This window comes from Tympanuchus pallidicinctus, unplaced genomic scaffold (genome assembly GCF_026119805.1).
Source record: "Tympanuchus pallidicinctus isolate F22 unplaced genomic scaffold, pur_lepc_1.0 scaffold25, whole genome shotgun sequence".
NCBI lineage: Eukaryota > Metazoa > Chordata > Aves > Galliformes > Phasianidae > Tympanuchus > Tympanuchus pallidicinctus.
In genome coordinates this window covers 1,438,278-1,453,860 of record NW_026294742.1, presented here as the reverse complement: position 1 = coordinate 1,453,860, position 15,583 = coordinate 1,438,278, and the positions used below count along the sequence as shown (strand labels likewise).

Genomic DNA, 15,583 nt, shown 5'->3' with positions numbered 1-15,583 from the left:
TTTCAGAACCACAGAAAAAAACCTGAGGTCCCTTCCCAAAATCCTGCTCCAATCCAAGTGTGCAGGTTTTGAGCACGTTGGAAGCGCTGCCTGGAGGCTGGCACAGGTCTCCAGGCCAGAAGCATCCTGCGTGGGCAGCTCACCCCGGGGATGGGGCCAAGGGAGGAAAACAGCGGGTCTGAGAGACCCTGCTGCTGCCTGCACACAGGCAAGGAACGGGCAGGAAATATTTGTAAAATGAAGCTATTGATTTTTGTTTTATTTTCTTCCCCCCATCTGGGTTAGGACTGGAGCAAGGCTCTGAATGGGCTTTTCTCTCCTCGTTTCTGTCTCTGAAAGAGCCGGATACTTGTGGGCAAACCAACGAGGTCTGCTCTTGCTCAGCCAGGGCACAGCTGCTGTGCTGTGGGGACAGCCCCCTCCCGGAGCCAGCTCCAGCTTCAGCTGGTGATTTTGCTGCATCTCCTGCAATAGGTCCCACCTTGTTGTGAGTGCAAGCCAAAACAGCCACGTGCAACCTGGTGCTGTCCCAGGTGCAAATGTGCAACAGGGCATGGAGCGCTGAGTGTCCCACCCCAATGCCTGCATGGATCGCGCTGTGAGATGGTGCCTCTCATATTTTTTCTTCATCAAACCACTCTGCTTCTGTCTATTCTCCCTTCCCAGGAGCAGTGGCACAGCTGCCTTGGGGGTGGTGGGGTCACCATCCCTGGAGGTGTTCAGTGTGGAGATGCAGCACTGAGGCACGTGGTCAGCGGGCACAGTGGGGTTGGGTTGGACCTGGGGATCTTAGACATCTTTTCCCACCTGAATGATTCCATGATTCTGATGCACAGAGTGGCTGACTATGACGATGACTTAATTTGAGCATCTGGCCATTCTCTGTGCCATTGGCACAGGTACTGGCCTGTGCCTGGAGGAGGAGGACATGGAGGCTCATTGCCTACAAAGGGTGGTTTGTGCATGCTCATCGTTTGTTATGCTCACAGGCTATGCATCCATCAACCTTCATGCTCTCTGGTGTCTTGGGGCTCAGGGTAAGGTGCAGGAATGTGCAGCTGTGGAAATGGGTATCTGTAGAATCACATAATCATAGAATTGTTTGAGTTGGAAGGGACCTTTAAGTGCCATCTAGTCCACCCCCCTGCAATGAACACAGACACTGACATCGGATCAGGTGCTCACTGCCCCATCTAGCCTGACCTTGGGTATCTGCAGGGATGAGGCATCCATCACCTCCATATATTCTCCAGGAGGTTTAACAGCCGGGATTGTCTTGTGGGAGAGCCAGATTTGATGGGAATTCATGATGCTGTCCTGTTGCTGGGAATTCCCTAGATAGAGGGCTGTGTCCAGTGACCCTGATGGGCTGGTAAAGCAGAGAGTGTGTGGTTTGTGCTGGTCCCCAGCAGCATCAAGAATGGCCAATGACCTGCTCTAGGTTGGTCTCCGGTCTGGAAAAGCAATGATGCTTGTCCAGATGCGAAGCCCACAGCAAATTTCTTCTCACCACCTTTTTTTGGTGTTGGGGGGCACAAATTTGGGTACAAACTGCCTCGATGACACCTGTACCCTTCTCATGCACAGCACTGGCCATGCTCGCCCTAAGGCAGCCAATGTCTGGAAGGCATCCAGGAGCCTAGTGTGATATCTTGGCAGCTGAATGTTATGCTGTAAATGCAGAAAAACTGCTGAAAAGTTAGGGTGCAGGGAGGTAGCCTGTAAGTGTAGTGTTTTGCTTAAGCTTCACCCACGCTGAGGGCGAGGGAGGTCACGAGACTGGATTTGTTTGTGCGTACGTGTCTCCTCGAGATGGTGTCAAGAGCACCGTGCTGGTGTGAATCATGTCCTGAGCACCACGTCCTGCTTCGGTCGGTGCCAGAGCCTGCTGTTGTTAATGGGAAGGCTCGTTATGGACTTTAGAGACATCTGGAAGCTTTTTAAGGACTGACAGTGGGAGCGCTACTACTGCCAGCGCTCACTGCAAGTCGGGTTGTTGAGGAAGGGCAAAGCAGCACCACGCTGCGCTGGACCCATTCGTGGCCACGTGCAGCACAACCTATGGAGCTGAGAAGCTCCTGCCCAAGTGTGGCGTCACTGAGGCTTCGTGGGCGATGCAGCCCGGGCACTCTGGGTCTCACATCTCCCAGACTCTGTTTGTTTTTCTCTTTTACGTGGGTTCGTATGGTGCTGGTTTTCCATCCGCTGGTTGGATGGCATTTAGCAGCCTCACGAACGCCCTGCAGACGGTCCCCAGACAAAGCACGCAGGCAGACATGGTGCAGCGAGCTCCATCAGCCGTGTTGTGCAGACAGGGGCAGCAGCACCGGGGACGTCCCTGTCCCCAGACTTACAGATGTATGCCACGTAGGCGGGCTGCCTGTTTGCTTGCACAGATCCACCCAGGTACAGCCACTCGCACCCGCCAGCGTTTGCAGCATCTGTAAAGGTCAGGAAGAGGAGAGAGCGCTGCCTCTCCCTCCTGGGAGCACCGACTTTTCCTTGGATTTTTTCTTTCCCTCCACTCATCAACACCAACCGCTGTCTGCAAACACATCTGATTTTGCTGCAAGGCTTTGTAGCTAGAAATGTGCACGACTCTCCTTCCCCAAGCGCTTTGTTTGCTCTCTTGCTTATTTTTGGGAAGCTTCTCACATAACCCCATTGGGGCTGTATGGGCACGCTGCAGAGCACCAAGCAGGGTGCAGGTCTCCTGCAGTTGTGCTTTGGTTTACCTCGCAGAGGTGATTCATCTTCCTGGCCAAGGCAGAGCGTTCCCTCCACTCCCTCAGCACAACTTGTGAGTTTTGGCTCCTATACGAAGTTGTTCCATCAGAACCTGGAGCAATCACAGCCCAGACACTGCTGTCCATCCCCAGCCTGCTCACCCCACTGGTTTTAACCCTCCAGTTTCAGGGAAGGGGAGAACAAGTTGCAGACAGCCTTCCCAGCTCAGATGGAGAACGACCGTGTCTTTGGTGACCTGTGGGGGAAGAGCAATGCGCCTGTGGTCCTCAACAACCCCTACTCTGAGGCAGAGCAGGTAAGCACCCGCCTCTCGTGCTGCTTTGGGTGGGGAGGGGTGGTGGAGCAGGGACCCTTTTGGCAGGCTCTCACCCCATGCATGGCCTTCAGGGACTGTTTGGGTTGTCCTGAGGATCTTTGGTCCTGAGAGCTGACAGAGTACTGAGCCCATGTGGTCCAGCAGCCAAATTCCCCATAGGTTGGGCAGGGGAAGGGTGCCCCTCATCCATAGAGCCACGGTGCAATGGGAGCATGGCCAGGACATGTCTCCCAAACCTCCTTTGGGACCGTTGTCCCTTTCATAGCTAAAATGTTGAGCCTCATTGTTAAGGTCATTCTGATTTATATGACAGCAATTCAACACAGCACTTCAGATAATGTGTTGTACCGCACCTTTTCATCTCCTGACGCTGCACGGACATAAATTCTCAGGCTCCCTTGCCAGAAATGGATTAACTCCCACTTGTAGCAAAGCCAGGGAGAGGCAGAATTACCCCAGGGACAACGTGATGTGCGTGAGCATGGCACAGCCTGCGTGGTCAGTGAGTGTCCCGCTGGGATTAACCAGCCGTGGGTCAGGACATGGGGACCGATCCAGGGATTGTGTGTTCTTGCCTGCCCTCTCCCTGTCAGGATGACATTGTGTTCTCCAAGGGAGGGAAACAAAGTGATTTCATGGTCACATGAAGATTTCTGAGAAAATCAGCATTCCTTCAGCTCAGGAACGCCCTCAGCAAATTCCTCTGGTGCCTCTTCCCACCTCCAATGAGCTGCCATGCAATGCTCATAGGATTATACCATAGAACCAGAAAACATCCTGAGCTGGAAGGGACCCACAAGGATTACTGAATCCAGCTCCTGGCCTCATCTGCAACAACCCAAACCCAACCCTGTGGCTGAGAGTGGTGTCCCAATGCTCCCTGAGCTCTGGCAGCTCAGGGCCGTGCCCACTGCCCTGGGGAGCTGTGCCATGCCCACCATGCAGAACCTCTCACTAACACTCAACCCACTCCCCATCGCCACCCTGTGTTCTGCCCCGGTGTCCCTCGGATGGATGGATGGATGGATGGATGGATGGATGGATGGATGGATGGATGTCCGTGGGAGCCCTGGTGTCCCCCATGCTCAGTATGCAGGTCTCAGTTTCAGCTCCCAGGGACAGGTCACTGCTGTGCTCCCTTTCTGGAAACCACAACCACTCTGCCTCCTTCTCTAAGCTCCATGCGTGGATGTGTCTCTTACTATAAGCACGTTATAACCTTCTGTGTTCAGAGCTTAATTCCTCTCCATGTTCAGGCTGCCAAAATCCCCAGACTTAAGCTGCTGTTAAACTCTTTATTTTCCTTCCCGCTTAATGTGCAGTGCTCTTTTTGATCCCTCTCATCCCAGCACTGTTATGGAGGCAGGGCTGCTTCTTGCTGCCAGAAGGGGCAGTGGGAACGTTGCTGAACTTCTCACATCAAGCCAAACCCCAGCTACGCCTAAGAGCTTTAAGGCAGGATTTGCTGGAGCTGCTCAGCCAGGTGGGCAGTGTTCACTGATGCTTGTAATAAGGTACTGAAAGGCAGCTGGGCATCCATCCCTTCTCCGGGTCTGAACTTTGGGTTTTCTTGCAAAACCACAACGTGTGCTGTGCTTGTTTCCCAAGAGCCCTAAGCCCTAGGGAGATGCATTGACTCCAGCAGGAATGCTGTGCTGCAGCCATGCAGACTGAATTGCTGGAGCCCCAAGATGGCACAGGGGACGCACGCACAGGCTGCAAAGGAAGGGACCTGCACCAGCTCCGTGCCTGCGAGGATGATTTACAGCTCCATAACAACAAAGAGCACATTTTCAGCCAGTGGAGCTGATGCAGGCTAGGAGGAAATGCCCCAGCCCCACTCTCCCCAGGCAGCACCCAGTGTGTTCCTTCAGTTCTTAAGAGCTGCAGACAGCCTGTGAGCTGCACCCCCAGTCAGTGCCCAGGCTGCCCATGGAAGGTGCTGCATAATGTATGCTGCGACGCGTGCCTCACCGCCCCTCCTGAGTCACTGATATCACAGCTGCCTAATTAAAACATGACAGCATCACGCACAGCCTGCCTGGCAGAAGCTGGGGTAATATTTGGCTCCAGCAGTGCCGTGCAGGGAAGGCATGGAGTCCTTCCCCGGTCCTTCTGGGTGCTGCTCACTCTTCAGTGCTCTGTGCCGTGGTGGAGGTGTGGTACCCCCACTGCCTGGGGCTTCAGCACACCCTGGGATTGTGGCCCACTTTCAGCAAGGATGCAAACCTTGCAGGTATCTGCAGGGGAAAGACAACAACAAAAGGGAGCTGTTTTGAGAGAGATTTAAGACAGAATAGGATAAATTAGAGTAGAATTGGGAAGAGTGGAGTAGAGTGGAATGGAATAGAACAGAATAAAATAGAACAGATTATTTGTTAGGCAGCCAATATCCACCAGCTTGGACTGTGTGCTTTCTTGCTCCAAGGTTGGGCTCAGTCTTACACCTGGGTTCATGCTGTGCTCTTGGGTACAACAGCATTGTTGTCATCCTTCTGCTTTCCCCCTGCTTTCCTCCTGGGTCTGCTCATCAGCAGAGCAGCTTGTTCTGAAATAAGAGATTCCTCCACTGTGTGCTGGCTGTTCTTATCCTGGTCCTTTGGGGACCAGGGCTGTAACATTGGATTTACTGCTGCTGCTCCATGAGCCATGATCATGGCAAGAGCCCAGAGCTATGCTTCACTACAGAACCACCAACAAGGGGTGAAAATCTGAAGACAGTGCCACCTCTACACTTAAAAGAAGCAAACCTTTCTGGATGGATTAGAAAAAGAAACAAACTACAGAGTTCACAGAAGAAGGTTACATCAGAATCCAGCCCACAGACCTGTTCTGCAGGGATGCAAGCTTTCAAGTGGCACCAAATCCAAGCAGGATTTGGCCCTGCTGTGGGCTCAGGTTTTCCCTTGAAACCTCCATCAGCAGTCATTGAAGCACACTTGAATTTGAGATGTGATTCTCAAAAGAAGTGTCTCTATTTCCCAGGACCACTGTTTATCTCCCTGCCATGATACCCCAGCAGACACGGGCTGCTCTTCAAGTTTCCAAGTTCTTGGGGGAGCAGAGCTCGCATCACAAGTACTGCACATGAGACCTGAAAGCACGCACAAACACAAGTGCTAGCAAGCAGAAAGTGCAGCCAAAGCTCACTGCTGGCTGAGCCCCTTCCTTACGTTGGCATGTAATTGAGGACGTGCCGTGTGAGTGCGCCCTGACGCAGAGCACTGAGGTGGGCTGAAGATCCAGAGCTGACACTGAAGTAATCCGACCATGCATAATTCAGCAGCCCTCCCACTTGCATAACGTATCCATCCTTGTTTCTGCGTTCTTCCTGTGCTGATATCAAAGCAGATATCTCTCTGGCTTGCTCAGAGGCTGTTAGCTCTGTCTCAGAGGGCGCATATCTGTGAGGCTGAGCTTGGCACGTGCAGAACCTGAGCAGGTGATGCTCCTTAAGAAGATACATCTCGTACACTTCACAGAGGTATGTCCTCCACTGGGAAACTTGAACACAGTGTTCATCTCAGTCACTTCTGTTTTTTTAACTCTCCTCCTACAGGTCTGGCTGTCTGGTGAGCAGAGATGAATTCTCAATTGCATTGAGAGTTAGTTGCTCCATTGCAGATTCTCTAATGCTGCCAAATATTTGGATCGTTCACCTTTTCTCACTGCACCATCACCGAGATTTAAGCGCAGGCATCCACTAACAAGAGACACTGCTTGTTGTGGTGGCTTTTCCTTGTATCCCACTGGTGAACATTAACCTGTGCTTGGTCTTCTCCATTGCCCAGCCAGCACCATCGGGGCGGCAGTCCCCGACGAAGAGCGCAGCAAACGGCAGCCCCTCCAAATGCCCGCGGTTCGTCAAGATCAAGAACTGGGAGACGGGCTCCGTGCTCCACGACACTCTGCATCTCAAGACAGCAATGGTGAGCAGGGTACTTTTAGACACTGCCCAAAAGCTGTCTGAGCACAGATGAGTGGATCACAGTGCTTCTAAGATGGTGGGTTTTTTTGCTTGGAGATACAGAGCTGGATGTAACCATGCTTGCTTCCTTTTGTCCTGCCAGACCACCGCATGCACTGAGCAGATCTGCATGGGCTCTGTGATGACCCCCAGCCAGCACGTCCGCAAATCAGAAGACACCAGGCCAAAAGAGGAGGTGCTCCTCCTGGCTAAGGACTTCATTGATCAGTACTACTCCTCCATTAAGAGGTAAGTGCTGGCCAGAGGAGGGGCTGCTTATGCTGACCTTTCACACTTGCAAGTCAGCACAAAGACCATGGTGCAGCTGTTTCTTCATGGAGTTGCATTTGTAGCACTTACTGTGTGCTTCCACACAGAGGACTGACCTCTTCCATTTGCATCTGGCCACCTTTTATCTGAAAGCACTCATGTGCATATATGTGCTCCCAAGAGGAGAGCAGCAGGACTCTGCCCTCCAACCAGGCTGGTGAATGCCATCTCCTCCACTCCCTGCCCACACAGATCTGGCTCCAAGGCCCACATGGAGAGGCTGGAGGAGGTGACCAAGGAGATTGAAGCCACCGACACCTACCAGCTGCGGGACACAGAGCTGATCTATGGTGCAAAGCATGCCTGGAGGAATGCAGCCCGCTGTGTGGGCAGGATTCAGTGGTCCAAGCTGCAGGTGAGCACGATGGCAGCACAGCCTGCAAAGGATTTACTGGGGTTTTGGAGAGGCGACTGGAAGCTGGCGCTCCGGAGAAGTGCACCTATGGTACAGAGGTGCCGTGGCAGAGATATTTGGCTCCATGCCATTTAGACTAGCTGGAAGCCAGAGTAGGATCTGAGTTAGTGATCTCCAGTTAGTGACTCCAATCTGGTGCCAGGGAGCTGGTGGGCTGCTTTGAAACCCGAAGCATAGATCAGATTTTTTTGAGGCTCAGCAACAGCTTAGCCTTCAGCTGTTCTTTTTTAGCATTTCTGAACCTTGGGGATCCATTTCTGTACGATGTTGGCTTCAAGTATAGTGATGAGCCTCTGTTCTGTTTTCCTCACTCCCTCAGTGTCCCTCAGACCTCTCAATTTCAGCCTTGAATCATGATCTACAAGAAAGAACAGAAACCAGAGCTGCAAGAGGATGAGCTGGGCTGAGAGCACTGCACAGAGGAAGCTTTTGCCTGAGCAGGAGATGAATCTCCTCTCCAAAGCAGGAGCATCTGGATCAGATGTCCAGCTGTCATAAAGGGGGTGGGGGGTCACATAATTATGGAGCTCTAGCTACCTAAGATATCAAAGTGGCCTCCAGGGTCTTCCCTGTACTGTTTCCTTCTGCCTGACTCTGCCCTAGGAGCTCAGCATGCATCCTGTACCACCACCACCACTATTGCTTGCACTCTTTCAGGTGTTTGACGCTCGAGACTGCACCACAGCCCATGGGATGTTCAATTATATCTGCAATCACATCAAATATGCCACCAACAAAGGGAACCTCAGGTGAGCCACCACTGGGTCACCATGGTTTCTGCGTTGGGATGCGTACCTGGAGAGCTACAGCCAGCACCTGTTCGGGGGAGCATGAGCGTGACCCGGTGCTGGGGAACTGATGATGCTCCCCATGCTGTACCTTGCAATCTCCTTGGTGCTCACGAATGCTGCCTCTTCCTCACAGATCTGCAATCACCATCTTCCCACAGCGGACGGACAGCAAGCACGACTTCCGCATCTGGAACGCACAGCTCATCCGCTACGCCGGCTACAAGCAGCCCGACGGCACCGTCCTGGGGGACCCTGCCAACGTGGAGCTGACAGAGGTACCAGTGCCATGGGGCACCAGATCCTCCCCGTGGGGCACCAGGGGGCTGCTGGAGACACACAGCGGCTCTGGCCATCCCAGGAAGGTTCTGGGTCTGCAGTGTGCATTAAACCCCCTCCGGTGCTTGGTGTGTCCTCCTCTAGTATTTTTCCAGGAATAAAAACGTTCCCAGGTATGGGTTGGTTGTGACAGGCAAACCCGTGGCATAGCTCACTTGGATGGACATCAGTGCTCAACCCTAAGGGTTGAGTCCCTGCTCACAGCACCCAAAAGGCAGATGGCATGCAGGAATTTCTGACCCTCTTTGTTTTGGTTGTAGATCTGCATTCAGCAGGGGTGGAAGGCACCGTATGGCCGTTTCGATATTCTGCCTCTGCTTCTCCAAGCCAACGGCAACGACCCAGAGCTCTTTGAAATCCCCCCAGAGCTCGTGCTGGAAGTGCCAATCCGGCACCCCAAGTAAGTTAGAGGGGCTCAGCTTTTCTGGTTTCACCACTAACTATCTGCTGTGCTTGGCTTGCTTCCTTGCATCTCCTTGCCGTGGCTTGGGTGCTTGACTACTCCCGCTTCCAGATCTTCCTTCCTCCCAGATGGAGGTGACCTGGAGACAGAAAACAACTTGTGTTCTTGTCTCAGGGCTGGTTTCTCTTTGCTTGAAGTCACCCAGAACTTCAAGCACTCACTTCACTGTGTAACAGTCCTAATGTCTTCCATAAGGTAGACACCTTCTCCAGGAAATGCATCCTTTAGCCCAGTGGTTGCTACCAAAGCCACCTCCTTGATTCCCCAGCCGAATGTTGCTGATTGCCTGACCCTGTCGCATCCTGGCAGGTTCGAGTGGTTCAAGGACCTGGGCCTGAAGTGGTACGGTCTGCCTGCAGTGTCCAACATGCTCCTTGAGATCGGTGGCTTGGAGTTCTCCGCCTGCCCCTTCAGCGGCTGGTACATGGGCACAGAGATCGGGGTCCGGGATTACTGCGACAACTCCCGCTACAACATCCTGGAGGTAATCCCCTCCTCCAACAGACCAGATGCTTCTGGGCGTGAGGTCACTGGGGCACGGGGACAGTGCGCCTGAGCATCCCTTGCAGACAGCAGTTGGGTTCTTCCTCTCTGGGTCCTTGTCCCCAAGCAGAGATCCTCGCTCCTTGGCTCACCTCCTGTCATGCTTTTTTTTGCAGCAAGTGGCCAAGAAAATGAACCTGGACATGAGGAAAACCTCCTCGCTGTGGAAGGATCAGGCCCTGGTGGAGATCAACATCGCTGTGTTGTACAGCTTCCAGGTGCGGGCACAGCAGTGTTTGACAGGCCTGGGCTGGCCTGCAGGGATGCAGGGGTGAGGTGGGACATTACGGAGAGTCCTGCACAAGGACAGCAGCAGTTGATAAAACTCATCTGAAACTATGCTGTGCCTTCCTCATTTTGAGCTGTTCCAGGAGCCTGCAGTGAAATTTAATAATCTCTCTGCCCTGGATGTTGGAAAGAGCACTACCAGCACCTGAGCTTTGCAGAGGGAGGGCCCCGAAGGGCAACATTCATCCCTTCTGTCCTGCTGGTGAGGCAAAATTAGGTCCAGATTCCCCCACACTTGCACTTAAAGGTTGAGTAGCAAAACTGGTCCTTGGCCACCCAACTGCAGAGGGTGGGAGCCCCTCCTGGAGCTGGGTCAGAGCTGTGCCAGCAGTTCTGAGAGCTCTCTGGTGTGCAGGGTGATGCTCCAGCCTATTTTTCTAATGTTGGTTCTTGCACAGTCTACATCAAATAAGAGGAGGAACATCTGTCCCCTAGCATGGCTGCTAATAAGGGATGAGGGCAGGATTGCCTGGTGTCTGCGCTCATTGGGAAGAGCAGGGTTAGCAGTCACCCCCACTGTCCTGCAGAACCATGGCAGTGAGCCTTTCTGGATGGCTCCTGGATTCACCTTAGAAAAAAAATGACTTCAGGAGCCAAAATGAACATCCTTCAGCTTTGAACTTCTGCTCAGTCATTGCTAGCATTGATCACTGGTAGCATTTCCATCCACTGCATGGAACACCTGATGCACACCCCAAGCTCCGCTCCTTGGCATGAGTCCTTTTGCTGGGAATAGCTTCATTTGGCTCCCACCCTTTGGGTAACATTAGCCTGTGGTTGTCTGCTCTGCTTTTACTCCCCCATCAGAGTGACAAAGTGACCATTGTGGACCACCACTCGGCCACCGAGTCCTTCATCAAGCACATGGAGAACGAGTACCGCTGCCGTGGGGGCTGTCCTGCTGACTGGGTGTGGATCGTGCCACCCATGTCTGGCAGCATCACCCCAGTTTTCCACCAGGAGATGCTCAACTACCGCCTCACACCCTCCTTTGAATACCAGGTACCTTCTGTGTACCCAAAGGAATAACCAGGAGTAGGGTGGGAGCCAGGGCACGGAAACTGGGGGACGCAGGAAGGAGAGAGATCCCACCCAGTGCCCTCACCAAGTTGTCCGTGCAGGCAGCAAAGCCCATGAATGAGTTGAAATGACCTCCCGTTTGCCTGAGGTCTCAGCAGGCTGAGCAGCAGTTTGCAGTGCTGCTGCTGGAGTATTTAACACTTCAGACCATGGGAAAAAAGGGCCCTAAGCAAATGCTCCCTCATTAGCCAACCATCTCTGCTTTGCTGGCTTTCACACAATGTGACCTTTAGTCAAGAGCCCTCAAGGAACAATCAGAAAACAGGAGCAGGCTGTTCATTTCTGTAAGCAATCCACCAGGAACTCCGATGATTCCTGGCCCTGATTACAGACAGCCGCCTGCGAGGGCACTGAATTAGCTTCTGTGCTCTTGTTCCTTGCTTCAGCTGCCTCCCCTTCCCAGAGGGCCTCTTAGAAAAAGAAACCTGTGGGCTGGGAAGGGGAAGGACGTGTTCACATTGCTTCTCCCCTCCTGGCCCTGCCTGCTCTGTCCTTGTGGTTGGTTACTGCTGTCCCAGAGGTGGGAGGACACTTGGCCAGATGCTGTCAGGAGCCACCAAGGTTTTATTAAACTGTAATTTTCTGTGCCCTGGTGTCTCTGGGGAGCTGTACAAGTGATAAAGCTGGTTAACAGGCCAGCTGGTCCTCCCATTTCCAACTGGAGGAACTCAGTGCTCAGTGCAGTGGGTACAGCACTTCTCCAAGCTCTGAGCACTGCCCACAGCTGCTGCTCTTTCTCCCTCCTAGCCCGACCCCTGGAACACCCACATCTGGAAGGGAGTCAATGGGACACCTACCAAGAAGAGGGCCATTGGCTTTAAGAAGTTGGCAAAGTAAGTACAGCAGGCAGTGAGTGCCTGGCGCCGGTTCTGCTTTGGGGTAGCAAGCTGAGGGGCTGGCAGTTCAGGTCCAGACTGCTGAAGGGGGATGTATGGAGAAGCAGGAGCCCTTCGAGAATCCATATAGACGTTCAGAAGGTGTGGCCAAGGGAATATTGGGCGTTCCATGCAGACTCTTCCCAAGCTGGTTCACCCTGCAGTACAGGCGTTCTTCAGTGCTCAGGAATGGCTTTAGCATGTCCTGGGAGTCTATTACCTGCTCCTCCTTTCTCAGCCTCTCTGGGCCATGCAGACACAAATGAGCTGCCATTTGTGTCTGTATTTCTCCCACTACTAATTACTCAAGGAGCGCTTGTCTCCAGCACAAGTCCAAAACTCTGAATGTCCCCATTGCAAGAGGACTTCCTATTCCTGAAGAGCCTTCCTGCAGGCAGCAACGGCTCAGGGCCAAACTGAGATTTGCTCTCCATGGCTGGCTGACCCCCAGCAACGGGTCACACAAGTCCCTGTCCCCTGCCAAGGCTCCCAGCGGGGGTGCTGTGATGAAGCACCATTTGGACGCCTTGGCTGATCCTGGTCCAAATGCTTCCCCGGGGGCCAGCAAGGCTGGGGCTGCCCCGTGCCCGTGGCCAGGCTGCCAGGTGGCCTCACGTTGTTCTCCCCACCCCTCGCCTTGCCGTGCCTCCGCTGTCGGTTTGCTCCCACTCTTCAGCTGTCGCCTCCCGGGAGCTGCTCTCCACGGCGCATCCATAACCATGATCAGCAGCTGATGAATGCACTCCTGGGGCTGACACTGGTGCCTGGGCCTGGGCTGCAGCCCGGGGCTGCCGGGAGAGCAGGAGATTAATTGAGCCATTGAGTCAGGAGAAGCAAAGCTTTTATGCGTGTGTGTACCGCTGATAAATGATTTTATAAAAATGTAAGCGTGGCAGGTAATTTAAAAAAAAATCTTCTCCATTGTTCCCAATGCGGGGGAGAGGACAGGGTGAGAAAGAATTATCTTTGCAATTCACCATTAATACTGCCTGGATTGGAGCTAAGTGGTTGAACAAACAGCAGCCCCAGCCCCGCCACCCAAACTCGGTGATTATGAGTGGCCCTACAATAACACACCGAGCTCAGTGCCTCAGTCTGCAGCCCCACAATTTTCCCATGGCGTTCTCCCCTGCCCCTGTAATGCAGAAACTTGGAGCCAGTGTTCTTAGTGCTGCATCTCCCCACCAGGACTGGCAATGCCGTGACCTCTCCAGCCCCTCTGTCCTGCTGTCAGAGCTGAGCCCACAGGCAAAACCAGAGCAAACGTACCCAGTCACGATGCAGCCACAGAAGGCAGCTGGCGAGACACAGCTCTGCCAACACAGGGACAAGTGTGTGGCCTCAGAGGGCTGCTCCACTGAGGTCATGGCATTGCTGGAACACAAAGCAAAGGGACTGCAGACAGCTCTGACCATCTCCATGGCTGGGGGCTGTGTGGAGCTCGGGTGCTTCTGCTGGGCAAGGGCACATCCCCCAGCCAGGTGGGATTTAGAGACATGTGAAGATGCTCCTCCATATCTTAGGCACTGCTTGCTCTCCAGCTGTTCCCTTTGAGGTTATCTTCCTACTGCTGCCCCTGAATCTTCTGCTTCTCCATCCCTCACAAAAAGCCCCTCCATCCTTCAGCTAGCATTGCCCATCCCAATGCTCCAGATCATTGCTCAAAACCCCCCAAGATGAAGGCTCTTCCATAGCTCCCACTTGGCACAGAACAACAAAGTGTTGCTGTGTTTCTTAAGGCAGGTTGCTCATTAGTAAGAAATAACGTGGTGTGAACAGCTTGGGCTAGAGGTGCCGACAAGGCAGCAAGCTCCCTCACCAGGATTTATTCTTGCTTCTCAGAGCTGTGAAGTTCTCAGCCAAGCTGATGGGACAAGCCATGGCCAAGAGGGTCAAAGCAACCATCCTGTATGCCACAGAGACGGGGAAGTCACAGGTCTATGCAAAAACCCTGTGTGAAATCTTCAAGCATGCGTTTGACGCCAAGGTGAGTGCCAGCCCCTGGCCCAGGGGGTGGTGGGTGCAATCACAGCGGCTTTGGAGCTCCTGCTAACAGCTCTGTTGATCTCAGGTGATGTCCATGGATGAGTATGACATCGTGCACCTAGAGCATGAAACCATGGTCCTGGTGGTCACAAGCACCTTTGGCAATGGAGACCCACCTGAAAATGGAGAGGTAGTATAGTGCAAGTCTGGTAATCCAGGAGGACATGGGCAGGGTCCCATCCTGTGAGCTCATCCTGACCTCAGGCAGCCCTCAAAAGCTCTGGGTGCAGTGCAGTAGTAGTTCTGTGCCTATGTCCCCTCCAAAACTGTGCATTCCTCAGTGAGATGCAGCCTTGTTAAATTCATCCCATACAACTGATGCCACTGTAACTGCCGCCAGCCCATTTGCCAGGGTGCCATGACCTCATACATCCCATACAACAGCAGTACACCTGCTTGGAATGGCAGGCAGAGAGTGAGGATGCAGTCCATCGCTTTGTGGTTGCTGCTTTGTGTCCTCCACAGGGACTGGAAGAAGTTGATGGTCTTTTTCCTCTGTCTTCTCTGTAGAAATTTGGCTGTGCGCTCATGGAGATGAAGAATCCCAACTCCAACCTGGAGGAGAGAAAGTAAGATCACCTCAAAACCCTCTCTTCTCCCTCCATTTGCCTCCTCCTAGAACAGAGCGGGAAATCAGTCCAGGGCATTGGACGTGCCTGGAGAAATGGGAAGGAGCAGGGGAAGGTAGCAGGGAGCACAGAGCACAGGGTCCTCGTGCTTGCAAGTTCCAGCTTGTGGTTGGGGTCCAGGAAATCTCTCTTTAGGGCTGGGTTGGTGCGGCATGGGGCGAGGTGAAGGCAGCAAGCCAAGCAGCTTCCAGGAGGATGACAGCTTCTGAGACCAGTGTTGGTTGTCCCAGTCAGCTCTAAACGAAATTTAAGGGGCTGGCAGGAGGTTCTGAGAGCCGGAACAGCCTGTGGCTGGGTTATCTGACAGCAGAAGTGGTCAGAGCCCTGCAAACAGTGACCCATGAGGGCAGATTAAAAGGTGAGAGCTATTTCATCTGCAGGAGAGAGAAATGCAGCGTGGTAGCAGATTTCACATACGGGAAAGGTGACTGCAGAGGAATAAATTACTCCTGATGCCCCCCCCAGAATGGGCCAAGAGGTCATGGCTCCGGATGGCAGGAGATGCTGATGTTAAGCACGAAAAAAACCTTTTGCAATGAGGAAAGACAGAAAAGGAGAGCATCCAGGGGCAGCGGCAGCCTGGTTCTGTGGGAAGGGGTGGGGAAAGCAGCTCCTTGGGCTCCCAGCTCCATGCAGGAGATGCTGAGATCTCCCAGCAGATATCAGGGCCCTCTGAGCCATGCCCATACCTGCACCCACATGGGGAACTGGGGCTTCATGCCTGTCCAAACCATCACAAAACCCCAGATGGGGACA

The 15,583-nt window shown here is 53.3% G+C and overlaps 1 protein-coding gene across 2 annotated transcripts in view; it reads left to right on the top strand.

The window, feature by feature from the left end:
• Positions 1 to 15,583, top strand: part of NOS1 (nitric oxide synthase 1) — a 57,233-nt gene that overhangs the window by 25,452 nt on the left and 16,198 nt on the right. For both annotated transcript variants that reach the window (XM_052689817.1, XM_052689816.1), the window contains exons 3-16: positions 2,911 to 3,043; positions 6,856 to 6,993; positions 7,135 to 7,280; positions 7,554 to 7,716; positions 8,434 to 8,525; positions 8,701 to 8,842; positions 9,164 to 9,303; positions 9,676 to 9,850; positions 10,026 to 10,127; positions 11,005 to 11,199; positions 12,025 to 12,110; positions 13,995 to 14,139; positions 14,224 to 14,328; positions 14,709 to 14,767. In XM_052689817.1, coding sequence (XP_052545777.1) covers positions 2,911 to 3,043; positions 6,856 to 6,993; positions 7,135 to 7,280; positions 7,554 to 7,716; positions 8,434 to 8,525; positions 8,701 to 8,842; positions 9,164 to 9,303; positions 9,676 to 9,850; positions 10,026 to 10,127; positions 11,005 to 11,199; positions 12,025 to 12,110; positions 13,995 to 14,139; positions 14,224 to 14,328; positions 14,709 to 14,767 — 1,821 coding nt within the window. The remainder of the gene's footprint in view (positions 1 to 2,910; positions 3,044 to 6,855; positions 6,994 to 7,134; positions 7,281 to 7,553; positions 7,717 to 8,433; positions 8,526 to 8,700; positions 8,843 to 9,163; positions 9,304 to 9,675; positions 9,851 to 10,025; positions 10,128 to 11,004; positions 11,200 to 12,024; positions 12,111 to 13,994; positions 14,140 to 14,223; positions 14,329 to 14,708; positions 14,768 to 15,583) is intronic.